The sequence below is a fragment of the Suricata suricatta genome, chromosome 8 (genome assembly GCF_006229205.1).
Source record: "Suricata suricatta isolate VVHF042 chromosome 8, meerkat_22Aug2017_6uvM2_HiC, whole genome shotgun sequence".
NCBI lineage: Eukaryota > Metazoa > Chordata > Mammalia > Carnivora > Herpestidae > Suricata > Suricata suricatta.
In genome coordinates, this window is record NC_043707.1 from 73115758 (window position 1) to 73132428 (window position 16671).

Genomic DNA, 16671 nt, shown 5'->3' on the forward strand with positions numbered 1-16671 from the left:
GTCATGAATGGATCTTGTACTTTCTCAAATGCTTTTCTTCATCTATTTAAATTATCCTTTTTGAGGGATTCTTTTGAGGTTTTGTCCTTTCTCTTATTGATGTATCATGTTTACTGTTTTATGAATGTTGAATCATACTTGCATGCTAAGAATAAATTCCACTTGATTATGGTGTATGATTTTTTTAATGTATTGTTGGATTTGGATTGCTAATATTTTATTGAGGACTTTGCATCTATATTCATGAGATATATTGGCCTACTGGGTTTTTTGTGTGTGTGTGTCTATTTCCTTTTGATATCAAGGTGATACTGGCTTCATAAAATGAATTTGAAGTATTCCTTCCTCTTATATTCTTTGGAATAGTTTGAGAAAAGGTATTAACTCTTTTTAAATGTTTGGTAGAATTTGACTGTGAAGCTATCTGGACTTTATTTTTTGAAAGTTTTTTGATTATTGATTCAATTTCTTGCTGGTACTGGGTCTAGTCAAATTTTCTATTTTTTCCTGCTTTGGTTTTGGTAGGTTATATTTATAGAAATTTATTAATTTAAGTTATCCAATTTGTTGGTGGTTTTCATAATATTGTTACAATTGTTCGTACTTCTATGGTGTTGGTTGTTATTTCTCCTTTTTCATTAGTGATTTTGTTGATTTGGGTCCTCTCCTTTTTAAAAATAAGTCTTATTAGAAGTTTATCAATTTTGTTGGTCTTTTCAAAAAAAAAAACAGCTCCTAGTTTCATTGATCTATTCTACTGATTTTAATCTTATATCTTTTTTGCTTGTGCCCACTGCATTTATTACTAATATAAAAACAAATGTTATAAAGAAAAAAAATTCATTCTCTATTCTCCAGTGGCTCTCATCCTTGCCTCTTGCCCACACAACTCCTGACCCATTTCTTCATGGCCAGTTCAAAAGTGAGCCTGTTCACTGCTATTTTCACAGAAAACAACCAGTGCCAGGGATGCAGGGAAGGTTAGATGAGGTGACAGTACTGTCCAGGTTCTACCCAAAGGTCAGCTGGGTGGAGACTCACAGAATTCAGACGGAAGGGCTGGTGGCCTCACAATGACATAGTCTAACTAAAGTGGGCTGGAGAGGCGATGGGACAGCCTGTCAAAAGCTTTAGAAGACATCTCATAGGCTTATGTCAAACCAAGAAAAACTGACGCCAGGATAGAGAGACCACGGAGGCTGTCTTGCAGAAAGTTTCACAATTCTCCCATGCTGGGAGGTACAAAAAGTCTAGAGGGCACCAAGTCTCATTCATTTCGGCAGAAAGACTTACCCTAGTGTTGAGAAGTCACAAAGCCATGGACACTTTGAGGCTATGTATGAGGGGATGCACAGTTTCACAAAACATAGTGGTCACAGACAAGAGCAGTGGGGATCAGGCTACTGACACAGAAACAAAATCCAAAAGGAGGAAGAGTGGCCTTTCAGGGAGTAACTGCACCAGTCATCCAATACTAGACCCCAGGTTAACCTGGTGAGTTTCACAGAGCACCTGACAACTTTGGGGGTGAGGGCTGTCACATAAAAAAGACTTAAGTGACTAGAAGGGAATGATAGGAAACTGCTCCAGGGCTCTTGGGAGTTGAGGGTAGCATTGGGGGTTAGGTGGACAGATTCACAAGAAATAGCATCAAAGAGGTTTCCTAACCAGCAGTCAGTTGGTGAGGGGGAAGAGAATCTAGGAGGCAGTTGAAGGGTGCAAAGATGAGGTCCTGAAGTCAAGTCTCTGGAGGCTGGATCAGAAGAAGGACCACACATTGGGCACCAGTGATGAAACACAACTCTGGACCCCAAACGGGGAGGTGATGGATGGGGATGGGTGTCACTGACTGAGGGTGGCAGGTGAAACAGCCTCACAGTAGCCATCACAGGGTCACAGAGGGCTCCCTCCAGCCTGGATGGGAAGGCGTAGTCTCACAGAGGAGGTCCATTGATGCCTGGGGTGGCAAAAGGCACAGAGGTCCTCATAATGACAGCACCCTTTTTTGACAAAGTATCAGCAGACGGGGTCGTAGGATCTATCTTCCATAACTTGGAGGCCATCCTTGAGTGGGCAGCTATTTTTGATGAGAGACCAACTTTTGAGTCTTGGAGGATTTCTTTGCTCCTGAAAGGATCCCCATGGATTGGTCCAGGAAAAGGGGGTTCAGTATTGGCCCTCCACTAACCATAACCACATGGGCCACATCTGGGGCCTAGGTCTCCCTAGATTGGGCCTCTGCCCCAGGGAGGAGGTGGGAGACTCAGCAGTGGTGGAATCATTTATCCCCTTGATCCTGGAGGACCTCTGTGAAGAGCTGACTTGGTCACCTGGCTTTCCATGCACCATGGGGATAGGCCCCAGAAGGCTGGGTGGTCCAATGGGACTCCCATTCTCATTTCCAGTCTCTTCCCACTCTGTCAGCAGGGGTTGCTGCAGTGGTGGCTGCTGCTGATTCTGCTTCTTTTGTTTCAACATCATGGTTGTGGCAATGGCTGCCTATATCATTTATTTTTGTTCTAATCTTTATTATTCCCTTGCTTTTGTGGGGTTTGGGTTTTGCTCTTTTTCTAGCTCCTTTAGGTGTAAAGTTAGGTTGAGATTTTTCTTGCTTCTTGAGGTAGGTCTGTATTGCTATAAACTTCCCTCTTAGGACCACTTTAGAGGCAGCCCAAAGAATTTGGACCATTATCTTTTCAACTATCATTTGTTTCCATGTAATTTTTGACTTAATTTCTTGATCAGTTTGTTATTTAGCAGCATGTTATTTTAATCTCCATGTATTTGTTCTCTTTACATATTTTCCTGTGGTTTTCTAGTTTCAGAGCATTGTGGTCAGAAAAGATGCATGTAGGACTTCGATTTTTTTAAATTTGTTGAGACTTCTTTTGTGACCTAATATTTGATCTATTCTTGAGAGAGTTCTGTGTGCATTTGAAAAGACTGTGTACTCTACTGTGTTAGGATAGAATGTTCTGAATATATCCGTTAAATCCATCTGGTCCAGTGTGTCATTCAAAGCCACTGTTTCCTTGTTGATTTCCTATTTGGATGGTTTGTCTGTAGATGTTAAGTGGGATGTTAAAATGTCCTATTACTGTGTTATTATCAATTATTCCCTTTGTTTGTTATTGTTTTATGTATTTCTGTGCTATGCTGGGTACATAAATATTATCATATAGTGTCCTTCCGTGACTCATTAGTTTTTGTTTTGTCTATTTTGTCCAAAAAAGTATTGTTACCCCAGCTTACTTTCAACATCCATTTGCATGATAAATATTTCTCTATCTCCTCACTTTCAACCTGCAGGTGTCGTTTGGTCTGAAATGAGTTTCTTGTAGCAGCATATTGATGGATCTTGTTAATTTATCCACCCTGTCACTGTATGTCTTTTGATAAGAGCATTCAGTCCATTTGCATTCAAGGTAATTATAGGTATGTATTTATAACCCTTTTATTATTTGTTTTATGGTTATTTCTACAGATTTTCTCTGATCTGTCACTTGCTCTCTTTCATAGTGTGTTGGAATTCTTTAGTGATGGACTGTATTCCTTTCTCTTTATTCTTTGCTTATGTATTACTGGTTTTTGATTTGTGGTTACCCTTAGTTTTACATATAACATCTTCTGCATATAGTAGACTATCTCAAGTTGATGGCCACTTAAGTCTAAACCCATTGTTTACCCCCTCATCCCATTTTAGGTATATGGTGTCATATTTTATATCCTTTTATAAGTTCCTTGATGATATTTATAATGTCAATATTACAAAACAAATATTCTTACTGCTTTTGTGCTTTCTACTTTTCATCCTCTCACTTATGGTCTTCCCTTTCCGCTCAAAGAGTCCATTTAATATTTCTTGTAGGGCTGGTTTAGTGATCATGAACTCCTTTAGATTTTGTCTGAGAAACTCTCCTTTTATTCTGAATGATAGCCTTGCTGGATAGAATATTCTTGGTTGTAGATTTTCCCTTTTACCACTTTGAATATATCATCCCAGTCCCTTCTAGCTTGCAAAGTTTCTGCTGACAAATTCACTGATGGCCTTATAGGGTTTCCCTTATATAGTTAATAGTCTTTTTTTTTTCTCTTGTTGCTTTAAAATTTTTTATCACTATCTTTTGCCATTTTAATTACTATTTGTCTTGATGTGGAACCTCTTTGGGTTGAATTTTTGGAGGGTTCTCTGTGCCTTCTGAATCTGGACATCTGTTTCCTCAGGATAGGGAAGTTTTCAGCTATTATTTCTTCAAATAAATTTTCTACCCCCTAATCTCTCTCTTCTTCTGAGATCCCTAAAATGTGAATATTATTATGCTTGATGGAATCACTGAGTTCCCTTAGACTATTCTCAATTTGCATAATTTTCTTTCCTTTCCTTTGCTCAGCTTGGTTACATTTCATTACTTGTCTTCCAGGTCACTAATTTGTTCCTCTGCTTCATCTAGCTTTGTATTTATTCCATCAATTGTATTTTTAATTTCATTTACTGTATTCATCTTTTTTTAAATTTCCTTGTTAAGGGTCTCACTGATGACCTCCACTCTTTTCTCAAGTCTAGTAAGTTATCTTTATGATCATTACTTTAAATCCTCTATCAGGCATATTACTTTTTATTTATTTAGCTTTGTTTTCTTGTGGCAGCTTGGTCCTGTTCTTTCATTTGGGAGATATTTCTGTCTCCTTATTTTGTCCAGCTTTCTATGTCTGTTTTTCTGTATTAGGAAAATCAGCTACTTCTCTTGCTCTTAACAGTAACAGTCTTACAAAGAGGTACTATAGTGCCCTGCAGTACAGTGTCCCCTATTACTCAGGGACTGATGCTTCAGGGAATGTTTCCTATGTGTGTTCCATGTGCTCTGCTATTGAGTCTTGGCATCTTTTTCCTTCAGTTGTGTACAGAAACTCTCTTTGCCTACTGTGATCCTCAGCAGGAGTGACAGACATTTTAACAAGGTGTGTAGTAATCCGCTTGTGAAATGGGATCTGCCCCTCCTGTGCCCGAAGTGAGGCCCTGCAAAATGTTGTGTCAGCAGATTTGGTGTTGGCAGGGTTTGTGCCAGTCTTCTGGGGGAGGAATATGTAGTGTGGGGACTGAGGTAAGTGTGACTGGGAAGGGCTGGTCTGCCATAGCATGAGGGGGCAGGGCTCAGGGCAAGCAAGTTAGGTAACTAGTACAGGCACCACCCTGGTTCCCACAGGTGGCCACTATTTATTCAGGAGAGGGGTGGATAGGGAAGGGAAATGGTGCCTGCCAGCTCCTTTTCCTGGAGGCGTCTCTCAGTAGTCCCTGTGTCTCTGGGCCACACTCTGTGATGACAAATCACTCTCCCTCTTATTTCCCCTGACATTTTTCAAACTGCTGGTTCTACCTTCTATCTGCATGGACTGTTTGTTGTCTTCTTTATGGGCAGGAACTCCACTTTCTACTGCCCTCTATACTTTCCCAGAGCAGAGTATGCTGATTTTTTTTTAAATTCTAGGCTTTAAGTCTCTCTGATTATAAGAACTCAAGAAATTTGGCCCCTCTCATTTTCAAAGGCAAATATGGGAACTCATCCTCCCTGTTCATGGGTTCCCCAGTGTGAAAGTGTTTTCTGTCCTTCTCCACACCACTGGCTCCCTCCCCACCAAAGATGGCTATAGTCCCTTTGGCTCCCAGACCCTGTCTTTGCCCTTCTTACCTCCTTTGGCGCCGTCTTTTTCCTACCTTAGCTGTAGAGTCTGTCCTGCCAGTCTTTCTTAGGTTGTTTTATGGGTTTATTACACTGACGTGTTATCTAGTTGTACCCGTGGGATGAAGCTGGCTGAGGGTCCTCCTACTCCACCATCTTCCCAGCTGACATTGCTCCACAAGCATTTTTGAAACAAAGCCTTCTCTCCTGTAAACAGTTAACTGTATAACCTTCAACTGACAAAAATTAGTCAGCTGAGGGTTAGAAATTTTATAAATGGTGCCCTGTATTTCATTTTGTTTCTCATTAGGACACATATAAAGTTCTACTTCCAAATTTTGCTATATTCAATAACTATTAAAGGGAGAAGGAAACAGAAACTGTTATGATGCTATCTGAATAATTAAAGTGTGAAATGATGGTGGCTCACTTCAATGTACTAGCAGTAGAGGTGATGGAAAATAGTCAGATTTTTATATAATTTGAAGCTATAGTTAGTCCATTAGAAGTGAACTTTGAGGAAAAAATAAAGACTCTAAGGAATTTGGCCTCAGATACTCAAAAGATGGATTTGGTATCACCTGAGATGCAGAAAGTCATACATGTTTAGGGGAGGGGAAAAAGATCTGCAGTTCAGTTTGAGATATGCTAATTTTAAGATATCTATTGGCCATCCATGTGGGATGGAAGCTGAAAATATGAATCTGCAGTTGGGAAAGAAAAGTAGACTGGGGATATAGGTTTGGGACTCCTTAGCATAAAGTTGGTATTTAAAGCTATTATACTGAATGAGATCACCGAAGGATGAGTGCAGATGGAGAAGAAACAAAGAACTGGCCCCTGAAATTCTCCAATATTGAGATCAGAAAGAAGGAAAAAAGCCCAGCAAAGAAGACTGAAAACGAACAAGGAAAGCAGAAGGAACACCAAGATGTGTATGCGAAATGCCAAGTGAATGAATTATGTCAAATAAGAGCAATCAACAGGGTCAACTGTTACACAGGGATAGACCAAAAATATGGGATAAAAATTAAACAACGGATTTAGTAATGCAGAGGTGAATTTAGCAAGGGCAATTTTGGTGCAGTAGTGGAGTGAAAATTTGATTAGAGCTGGTTTAAAGAGAAAATGGAGAGAAGGTACTGGGGGTTTGAGAAGGTATGAAATAGTTGTCTAGAACAGTGGGAAAGTAAATGAGTGAGTGAAAGACAGTCTGCTGACCAGCAAAAGGTTCTAGTTGAGATTCATGGTCCTGAATTTAAAGTGAGAACAGTGTTCATGATGGTATACTTTTCTCCAGCCATGTTCCATTTTATGCACAGGGATAGCATAGAGGAAGAATTAGATTAACCAACGTTTTTGTTTTGCCAAGCAGTATAATGAAATGAGAGAGGGGTAAGGAGTCAAAAGTATCAGAAAAAGTACTCCAGACCGCTCTATGGTATTTAAACTGCAGAGGGCATCACAAGGTGAGAAATAATACAGACAAACAAAAACAAAAAACAGGTGATAGGATCAATGCACTGGGAAACCCAATATAATCAGAGTACTTAGTACTTGAACTACAGGTAAAAGAACTAGGATAAAAAACTGTATTCAGACAATGGGATACATGGTAGAGTTAATACCTGATACTTTATAAGGGCGCCTGGGTGGCTCAGTTAGTTAAGTGTCTGACTTCAGCTCAGGTCATGATCTCACGGTCCCCGAGTTTGAGACCCATGTCAGGCTCTGTGCTGACAGCTCAGAGCCTGGAACCTGCTTCAGATTCTGTCTCGCCCTGCCTCCCTCTCTCTCTCTCTCTCTCTCTCTCCCTCTCTGGCTCACACTCTCTCTCTCAAAAATAAGTAATAACATTAAAAATATATATAATACTTTGTATAATCCATATTTTTGCTTTCTCAGAACTTTTAAAAAACAGTATTAAGCAAACTTTTCTTATATTTTCATATATTTTAGTTTAAAAGATTTTCTTTTTATTATGGGGCTTCTTTTTTATTAAATTTATTTATTTTTTTGAATATAACACAATTTATTTTTTTTAACATATGCAATTATTTTCCATCATTTACAATACAGTAGTTACAATGACACTCCATAAAAGATTTTCTTACCTCTGATGAGGAAGGTCGGCTTGGACTGAGGGACATATTACCAATGTCTGAAGAGGGTAATTATCAGCTGGAATTTTGTGGGTTTTTTAATCTTTCTTCATTTAAGTAGTATATGTAAAGGTAATAACAGATTTTTGACTTAGGATAGCATTCCACTCATTTCTGGTCTCTGATTCATTCAAAAAATGAAAAGAAAAACACAAAAAGCTTTAAAATAGACTGAAAATGAAAACTTAGGAATGTAAACAATCTCATTATAATAATTCAAAAAAACCCTATTACTAGTGAGTACATGTATGTATAGTAATATATATGTATATATTACAAGTACACACACACACACACACACACACACACACCCCATACAACTAAATAAAGTGTTAAATTACATTATAATAGACTTGTGACCAGGGTATATTTTACTATTCTAAACAATTTTATCAAGGCTGAAAATCAAAGTTAAATATATAAGGTATTTTACATAAAGTAAAAATATGTTTCTGGATGCGGATAAACTAAATTTCATCATAGAATGATGAAAACTGTTTTACCATACAGATTTCTTCCTGGGCTTGATACCTCAACAATATATGTGAATAATTATTCCAGATGAAAATGCCAGTTTTTAAGTACTTTAAGCTATGTTTGTGTGTTGTTTTCTGTATTTTTCTCAGAAATTCTCAGTGGATTTAAAACAGTTAACAAGAATACACGATAACATTTAAATTATATAAATACATAATAAAAACGGAAATGGTAGCTGAATTACTCTAAAAAGGAATTATCAAAGTAGGACAATCCTTAAGGATACAATATGGTACCAATACCAGAACACAAGCCTTTTCAAGATTTCAAAGCATTACTCCATTTTGATTAATATTAAAATAGTAGGTCCAAAAAAATTTAAACTTTCTGTTATTTGGCATTGATTACAGCTCTATGAAATCATATTAGAGACCACTAATTATTCTAATGGTATTAAAATTTAAAAATTATATCCTGGGACATAATCTCTTTTATTAAAAAAATTTTTTAATGCTTTTTATTTATTTTTGAGAGAGAGAGAGAGAGAGACAGTTCGATCAGGGGAGGGTCAGAGAGAGAGGGAGACACAGAATCTGAAACAGGCTCCAGGCTCTGAGCTAGCAGTCAGCACAGAGCCCGATGCGGGGCTCGAACCACAAACCGTGAGATCATGACCTGAGCCGAAGCCGGACGCTTAACCGACTGAGCCACCCAGGCACCCCACATAATCTCTTTTAAATCAAGTTAGTTTCACATGTTACTTCCTATGCAAATTTCTTACAATAATTAAAACTTAAAATGTGATTTGTTATTTTAAACATCTCAAACACTATTTTTAATTACATTAGTATTTTTTTAACTATTTAGATATTTCCATTTCTATACCCATCCAAAGGTTCTTTCTGCCATTGTATTAATATTACCCTCTATTATGAATCTAAACAAAACACAATCAGATACATATATGGCAATGTCCTTATTATGTAAAAATTATTTATAATAACCTATAAGAATTACAGTCCATGGGCATGCAAATTGGAGGCTGGGATTGTTAACTTCTGTGGATGCATTAAAAATTTGTCATTTTTGGGGTGCCTGGGTGGCTCAGTTGGGTAAGCGTCTGACTCCTGATTTCAGCTTAGGTCATGATCTCATTCGTGGTTCATGAGATGGAGCCCAAATTGGGCTCTGTGCTGACAGTGTGAAGCCTGCTTCGAATTCTCTCTCTCCCTCTTTCTCTGTCCCTTCCCACTGTGCACGTGTGTACATTCTCTCTCAAAATAAACATTTTTTTAAAAACTTGACATTTTCATTCAGAACAAATTTTTAATTAAGCAAACTCATGTCATTAACCAAGACCTGCTTTAATATTCTCCTCAGGCAAACTGCCCGTTACATTATCCTCTCTAAAGGTATAGCAAAGAAGCCATATTTTGGATGATAACTCCCTTTGTCATTTCTGACTGGATCAATGCTGAAGAACTGGGAGAACTCAAGATTCAATAACTTCAAAAATAGATTATCATTAGTCAATTATGTGTTGAAGAGGGAGTAAGTGCTTGTAGATAATCACCTACCTGTCATCTTTGATCTGATTTGTACTTTAACGAGGACTATCTATTGTACACTCTCCGCATTTTCCCAAAATGATTTGGGAATAAGCAGCAGAACTGAAAATCAAGCTTAACAATTTCTGACACTTGATGGCCTGGTACTGAGAACCCAGGGTACTGCCATCCCACACTACTTCAGCTCCACCCATCCCGCTGGGGCGGCCCTGACGCAGAGTGCTACAGAACTCCCAGTCTGTGCCCTTCCAGCTCCAGCCAGCCAGCCAAAGCCACCAGGCATATGCAGTCTACACAGGGATGGCTCCTATACAACACCATTCCTTCAAGACTCGGTGAGATTGCTATTTCACCTAATTCATAGAAACACAGAAAAATGAAACAAAATGAGGAGACAGAGGGATGTGGTCTCAATGAAAGGGTATTTGTCTAAATGAAAACAAAACCATAGAAAGAACTAAATGAAATAAAGATAAGCAACCTAATAAAGAATTCAAAGTAATGGTCAAAAAGATGCTCACCAGATTGCAAAAAAGAGTGAATAAACCAAGTGAGAGTTTTAAGAAAGGGATAAAAATATTTAAAAGAACCAACCAGAATTGAAGAATATAATAACTGAAATGAAAAATATACTAAAGGGAAACAATAGCAGATATAGGCAAACAATAAGGGATTCAGTAATCTGGAAGACAGGATAATGAAAAGCACCCAAAGCTGAACAGCAAAAATAGAAAAGAATTTTTAAAAATGAGGAAATCTTGAGAACTTTGGGACAATATCAAATATACTAACATTTGCATTGTAGAAATCCCATGAGAAGAGAGAAAGGGCAGAAAACTTATTTGAATAAATAATAGCTGAAAACTTCCTCCACCTGGGTAAGAAAACAGAGAAGTAGGCCCAAACACAAAAAGGTCCACATCAAGCCTCTAATAATTAAAATATCAAAAACTAAATATTGAGAATGTCAAATATAACAAGAGAAAAACAACTAGTTACATACGAGCAAAACCCCATAAGGCTGTCTATCACCTGATTTTTCAGCAGAAACGTTGCAGGCTAGAGGTAGTGTTATGATATATTCAAAGCACTAAAAAAAAAAAAAAGATCTGTACTTGGCAAGGTCATCATTCACAATTGAAGAAAAGATAGAGTATCCCAGACAAACAAAAATTAAAGGAGTTCATCACCACTAACCTTACAGGAAAAGTTAAAGAGACTTCTTTAAGTGTTTAAGTGGAAAAGGCCATAACTAGAAGAATATTATATAAAATTTTCACTGGTAAAAACGAACATATAGTGAAAGTAATAAATCATTATAAACCTAGTATGAAGCTTAAATAACTAAAGTGTAAAATCGATTATATCTAAAAGAAGTAGTTAAGAATTCACAAAATAAAAAGATGAAAAATGTGACATATACATACAATGTGAAGGGTAAAAGAGTAAAAACGTAATGCTTCTAAAATGTGTTCAAGCTTAAGCAGCTATCAACTTACCATAGACTGCTATACACTTATGATGTTATGTATCAATCTCATAATCACAAACTAAAAACCTGTAACAGAAACACAAATATAAAGACAAGGGAGAACATTAAAGAAAGTCATCAATCACAAGGGAAGAGAGGAAGAGAAGAATGGAAAAGAGAACAAAAAAAACAACCAGAAGACAATGCAGAAAACTGTAGTAAGTACATACCTATCAATAATTATTTTAAATGTAAATGGACTAAATGCTCCCGATAAAAGACACAGGGTGACAAAATGGATAAAAAAAACCAAGACCCTCCAAATGCTGCCTATAAGAAACTCACTTCATACCAAAAGACAAAAACAGACTAAAAGTTAAGGGATAGAAAAGGATATTCATGCATATGAAGTGAAAATTAAAAAAGCTGGGGTAGTAATATATATATCAGACAAAATAGATTTTAAACAAGAACTGTAACAAAAAACAAAGCAGGGCATTATGTAATGATAAAGTGATCAATACAACACAAGTATAAAACAATTGTAAATACCTGTGCACCTACTATAGGACTACTAATATATATAAAACAAGTATGAACAGACATAAAGGCAGAAATTGACAGTAATATGATAATAGTAGGGAATTTTAACACCCACTTACATCGATGGATAAATCATCCAAACAGAAAATCAACACAGAGATAGCTGTTGAATTAGACATCATACAAACTTAACAGATATATATAGAACATTCCATCAGCAAACAATATACATTCTTTTCAAGTGCATATGAAACATCCTCTAGAATGGATCATGTTAGGCCACAAAACAAGTCTCAATAAATTTAAGAAGACTAAAATAAAATCAAGCATCTTTTCTGACCAAAAGAATATGAAACTAGAAATCAATTACCCAAAAAAAAAAAAGGAAAAATACAAATATGGAGACTTGAAAACATGTAATTAAACAACCAATAAGTCATAAAGAAATCAAATAGGAAATCAAAAAACCAGGAAACAAGTAAAAATGGAAACACCATGGTTCAAAATTTTGGAATGTATCAAAAGTAGTTCTAAAAGGGAAATTTCTAATGATATAGGTTTGCCTTAAGAAACAAGAAAATCTCACACAATCTAACCTTATACCTAAAGGAACCAGAGAAGAAAGGAAATCCTATCAGAGTGGAAATAAATGAAATAGAGGAAAAAAAAAATCAGTGAAACTAAGGCTAAGAGTGAGTCCTCTGAAAAGATACACAAAATTAATAAACCTTTAGCCAGATTCATCAAGAAAAAAAGGAAGAGGCCTCAATAAAATCAGAAATGAAAGAGAACAAGCTTTATCACAGAAATACAGCGGATTATGAGAAATTATGACAACAAATTAGACAACCTAGAAAAAGTAATTCATAGAAAAACATATAATCTTCCAAGAAAGAAAGAAAGAAAGAATCTGAACAGGCTGATTACTAGTATAACAAAATTCAATTGGTAATCAAAAAGCTCTGGGGAACTTAGGTGACTCAGCTGGTTAAGCATCTGACTCTTGATTTTGGCTCAGGTCATAATCTGGAGGTTTTGTGAGTTCAAGCCCCACATTAGGGCTCTGAACAGACAGTGCAGAGCCTGCTTGGGATTCTCTCTCTCCCTCTCTCTCTGCCCCTCCACTCTCCCTCTCTGCTCATGCTCACTCTGTCTCTCTCTTAAAATACATAAACTTTTTAAAAAAACCTTATTTAAAAAAACATAACTATTAAGATTACACCAGAATAAAAAGCTTTCACACAGCAAAAGAAACCATCAACAAAATGAAAAGACAAAACTGTATGGGAGAAGATTTTTGCAATTGATATATCTGTCAAGCGGTTAATACGCAAAATATATAAGGAACTTCTACAACTTCGACAACCAAAACCACAAATAATCAAATTAAAAAATAGGTTAGATGATCTGAATAGACATTTTTCTGAAGAAGACATATAGATGGCCAACAGATACATGAAAAGAGGCTCAACATCACTAATCATCAGGGAAATGCAAATCAAAACCACAATGACATATTACCTTACACATATATATATGGCTAGAATCAAAGACAAGAACAAGTGTTGGCAAGATGTGGAGAAAAAGAATCCCTCATTCACTGTTGGTAGGAATGTAAGTTGGTGCAGCCAGTGTGTAAAGCACTGTGCAGGTTCCTCAAAAATTAAGAACAGAGGGGCGCCTGAATGGCTCAGTTGGTAGAGCATCCAACTTCGGCTCAGGTCATGATCTAGCAGTTCATGGGTTCAAGCCCCGCATTGCTTTCTATGCTGACAACTCAGAGCCCGGAGCCTGTTTCAGATTCTGTCTCCCTCTCTCTCTGCCCCTCCCCCTTTCGCACTCTGTCTCTGTCTAAAAAATAAACATTAAACAAACATTAAAAATAAAAAAAATTAGGACCAGAAACACCATATGATCCAGTAATTCCACTACTGGTATTTGCCCAAAGAAAACAAAAACAGTAATTCAAAAAGATATATGCACCCTATGTTTTTTGCAGTATTCTTTATAATAGCCAAGATACAGAAGCAACCCAACTGTCCACTGACAGCTGAATGGATAAAGAGGTGGTATAAACAATGGAATACTACTCAGCCACAAAGAAGAATGTAATCTTGCCCTTTGCAACAGCATGAATGGAACTGGAAGGTATTATGCTAAGTGCAGAAGTCAGCTAGAGAGACAAATACCATATTATTTCACTTATACATAGACAAAAACAAATGAGCAAGCAAAAAACCAGACTCTTCAATACAAAGAACAAACTAATGGTTGCTGAAGGACTATAGGGAGATGAGTGAAATAAAGGGGATTAAAAGGTACAAACTCCCAGTGATAAAATAAGTCATGGAAATAAAGTACACCATAAGAATATAGCCAATAATACTGTTATATTATTTGGGGAGAGATGACTGTGGTGAGCACTGAGTAATGTATAAAACTGTTCAATCATTATGTTATACACCTAAAACTAATATAACATTGTATGTTAATTATACTTCCATAACAAAAACCAGTATGATTAAAAATGGGCAAAGGACCTGAGTACGCATTTTTTAAAAAGACAACACACAGATGGCCAAAAGACATATGACAAGATCCTCAAAATCACTAATCACCAAGGAAATGCAAATCAAAACCACAAGGAGATCACTTCACACCCCTCAGAATGGCTAGTTTCAAAAACGCAAGAAATAAAAGTGTTGGCAAGGAAGTCAAGAAAAAGCAACTGCTCATGCACTATTGGTGGGAAAATGTAAATTGGTGCAGGCATTATGGAAAACAGTATGGAGGTTCTTCAAATTGAAAAATAGAAATACTCTACCATATAGTAATTCTGCTACTTGATATTTAGCTGCTGAAAATGAAAACACTAATTTGAAAAGACATATGCACCTCTATGTTTACTGCAGCATTATTTACAATAGCCAAGGCATGGAAGCAACCCAAGTATCCATCGATGGATGAGTGTATAAAGAATATGCAGAACATTACTCAGTAATATATTACTCCTCCATAAGAAGGCATGAGATCTTACCCTTTGCAACACAGATGGGCCTAGAGAATATTATGCTATGTGAAATAAATCAGAGAATGACAAATACAATATGGTTTCACTTGTATGTGAAATCTAAAAAGTAAATGAACAAACAAAACCAGAAACAGATCCATAAAGAGAACTTCTAGTTGCCAGAGGGCAGGAGAATGGAGGGATGGGCACAATGGATGAAAGGGGAGGAGTAGGTACAGGATTCCATTTCTGGAATGAATAAGTCTCACAGATAAAAGGTACAGCATGGAATACAGTCAATGGTACTGTGAATGGTACTGTGCCACCATTGCATGGTGACAGGTGGCAGTTACACTGGTGTGAGAATAGCATAATGAAGAGTTGTCAAATCCCGGTTCTACACCTGAAACTAATGTAACGTTGTGTGTTAACTATACTCCAATTAAATAAAAAAGTTCTGGGACGACTTATTACTTCATTATGAAATGAGGAAAACAGTGGTTCGGCAAAGCTTAAAAGGCTTTGGCTTGCGGGTGGGGGGCAGGGCGGAAACAGGGGAGGGGTTGTGGTGGAGAATACTAAGTGGTAGAGCCAGAATTTAAGCCTTGGTTTATAACCCTAGTCGTTACATCCGTTGTATGAATTAAGTAAAATACTAAAGCACACTCTACATTTTTGTAAAGGGGTTTAAACTGTTTAGTAAATAAATTAGGTTTTATTTGTCAATTAGAGCGAATTATATGTGAATTTTCTCACTACACAAAAAATCGGAAACGTCTTAGTGCTGAAATTATTCACGTTTATAGAAAACAGTGTATTCCTTGATGTACTTCAAACGTTGAATAGGAAACACTTGTCTTAAGTGCTGTGACATAATAAATACGTTTCCATGGGTGAGACATTCATTGGCCGAGGCTATTATGCTTGATTAGATCCTACTGTTTCCCTCTCCAGCAACTTCTCAGGTCAATTTCAAGTAGGAGGTAATAAGTTACCACTGAAATATAAAACAAACTTTCCGGAAACACAAAACGTTGTTTTATTTTTTTAAGATATAATAAGCGTTAATCCCCCACGTGAAGTGGATACCAAGAGGAGAGGGGTGTAATCTTCTGCAAGTACCCTGGCTTCTTCACAACCTCTTCGAGAAGCGAGGGAAGCCAAATCCTAAGATGAGCTTTCCCCTAGCGAACCAGCACCCCTGCTGCCCGCCGCCCCACTCCCCTCGGTCAGGTCCTGCGACCTCCGAGCCCTCTATCGGCCTCAAGGGGGTCAGATGGCAGGAAACCAGCTGAGAACCCGCCGCCCGATAAACAAACGGGTAACGTTTTAGAGACGCGTCTCTAAGGAGTCACGGTGTCAGTAACTCGCGCCGGCTACTCGGACTCCTACTCCTCGGTTGGGACCTTCTCTCCCCACAACCTCTGCCGGCAAGGCCGTCAGAAAAACTGGAACCTCTCTGTCACCTGGCCAGCAGGCCTTTTATAAAGTCCCTCAAGCACCTGACTTTCCTAACCAGTCCTCTTCAGGTTCCTCTCGGGTCTTGGCGACTAACTACGAGAGCTTTTCCTTTACCTCTCCTAAGTCGGCCTCTCGGGAGAGGAGGATGAGAGTCCGGTATCGATGGCGTCCCGCTGCTGCTCTGCCCAAAGCGCGCTCCTCCCCTTCTTGCTCCCTTTTCCCCCCTCCCTCCGGCTCCGCTCTAACGTGGGGTGAGGAGCTGGAACTAAGAGCGGTGGAGGACACGCATGCGCGCCGCGGG

At 37.8% G+C, this 16671-nt stretch overlaps 1 protein-coding gene and 1 pseudogene across 1 annotated transcript in view; both read right to left on the minus strand.

Annotated features, from left to right (window-relative positions):
• Positions 1 to 16654, minus strand: part of SPATA1 (spermatogenesis associated 1) — a 56176-nt gene extending 39522 nt beyond the window's left edge. The window contains 2 exon segments of the mRNA XM_029950136.1: positions 7793 to 7961; positions 16485 to 16654. Coding sequence (XP_029805996.1) covers positions 7793 to 7828 — 36 coding nt within the window. The 5' untranslated portion in view covers positions 7829 to 7961; positions 16485 to 16654.
• LOC115300430 lies at positions 1935 to 2493 on the minus strand (annotated as a pseudogene).
• Positions 16655 to 16671: the final 17 nt, after the last annotated feature.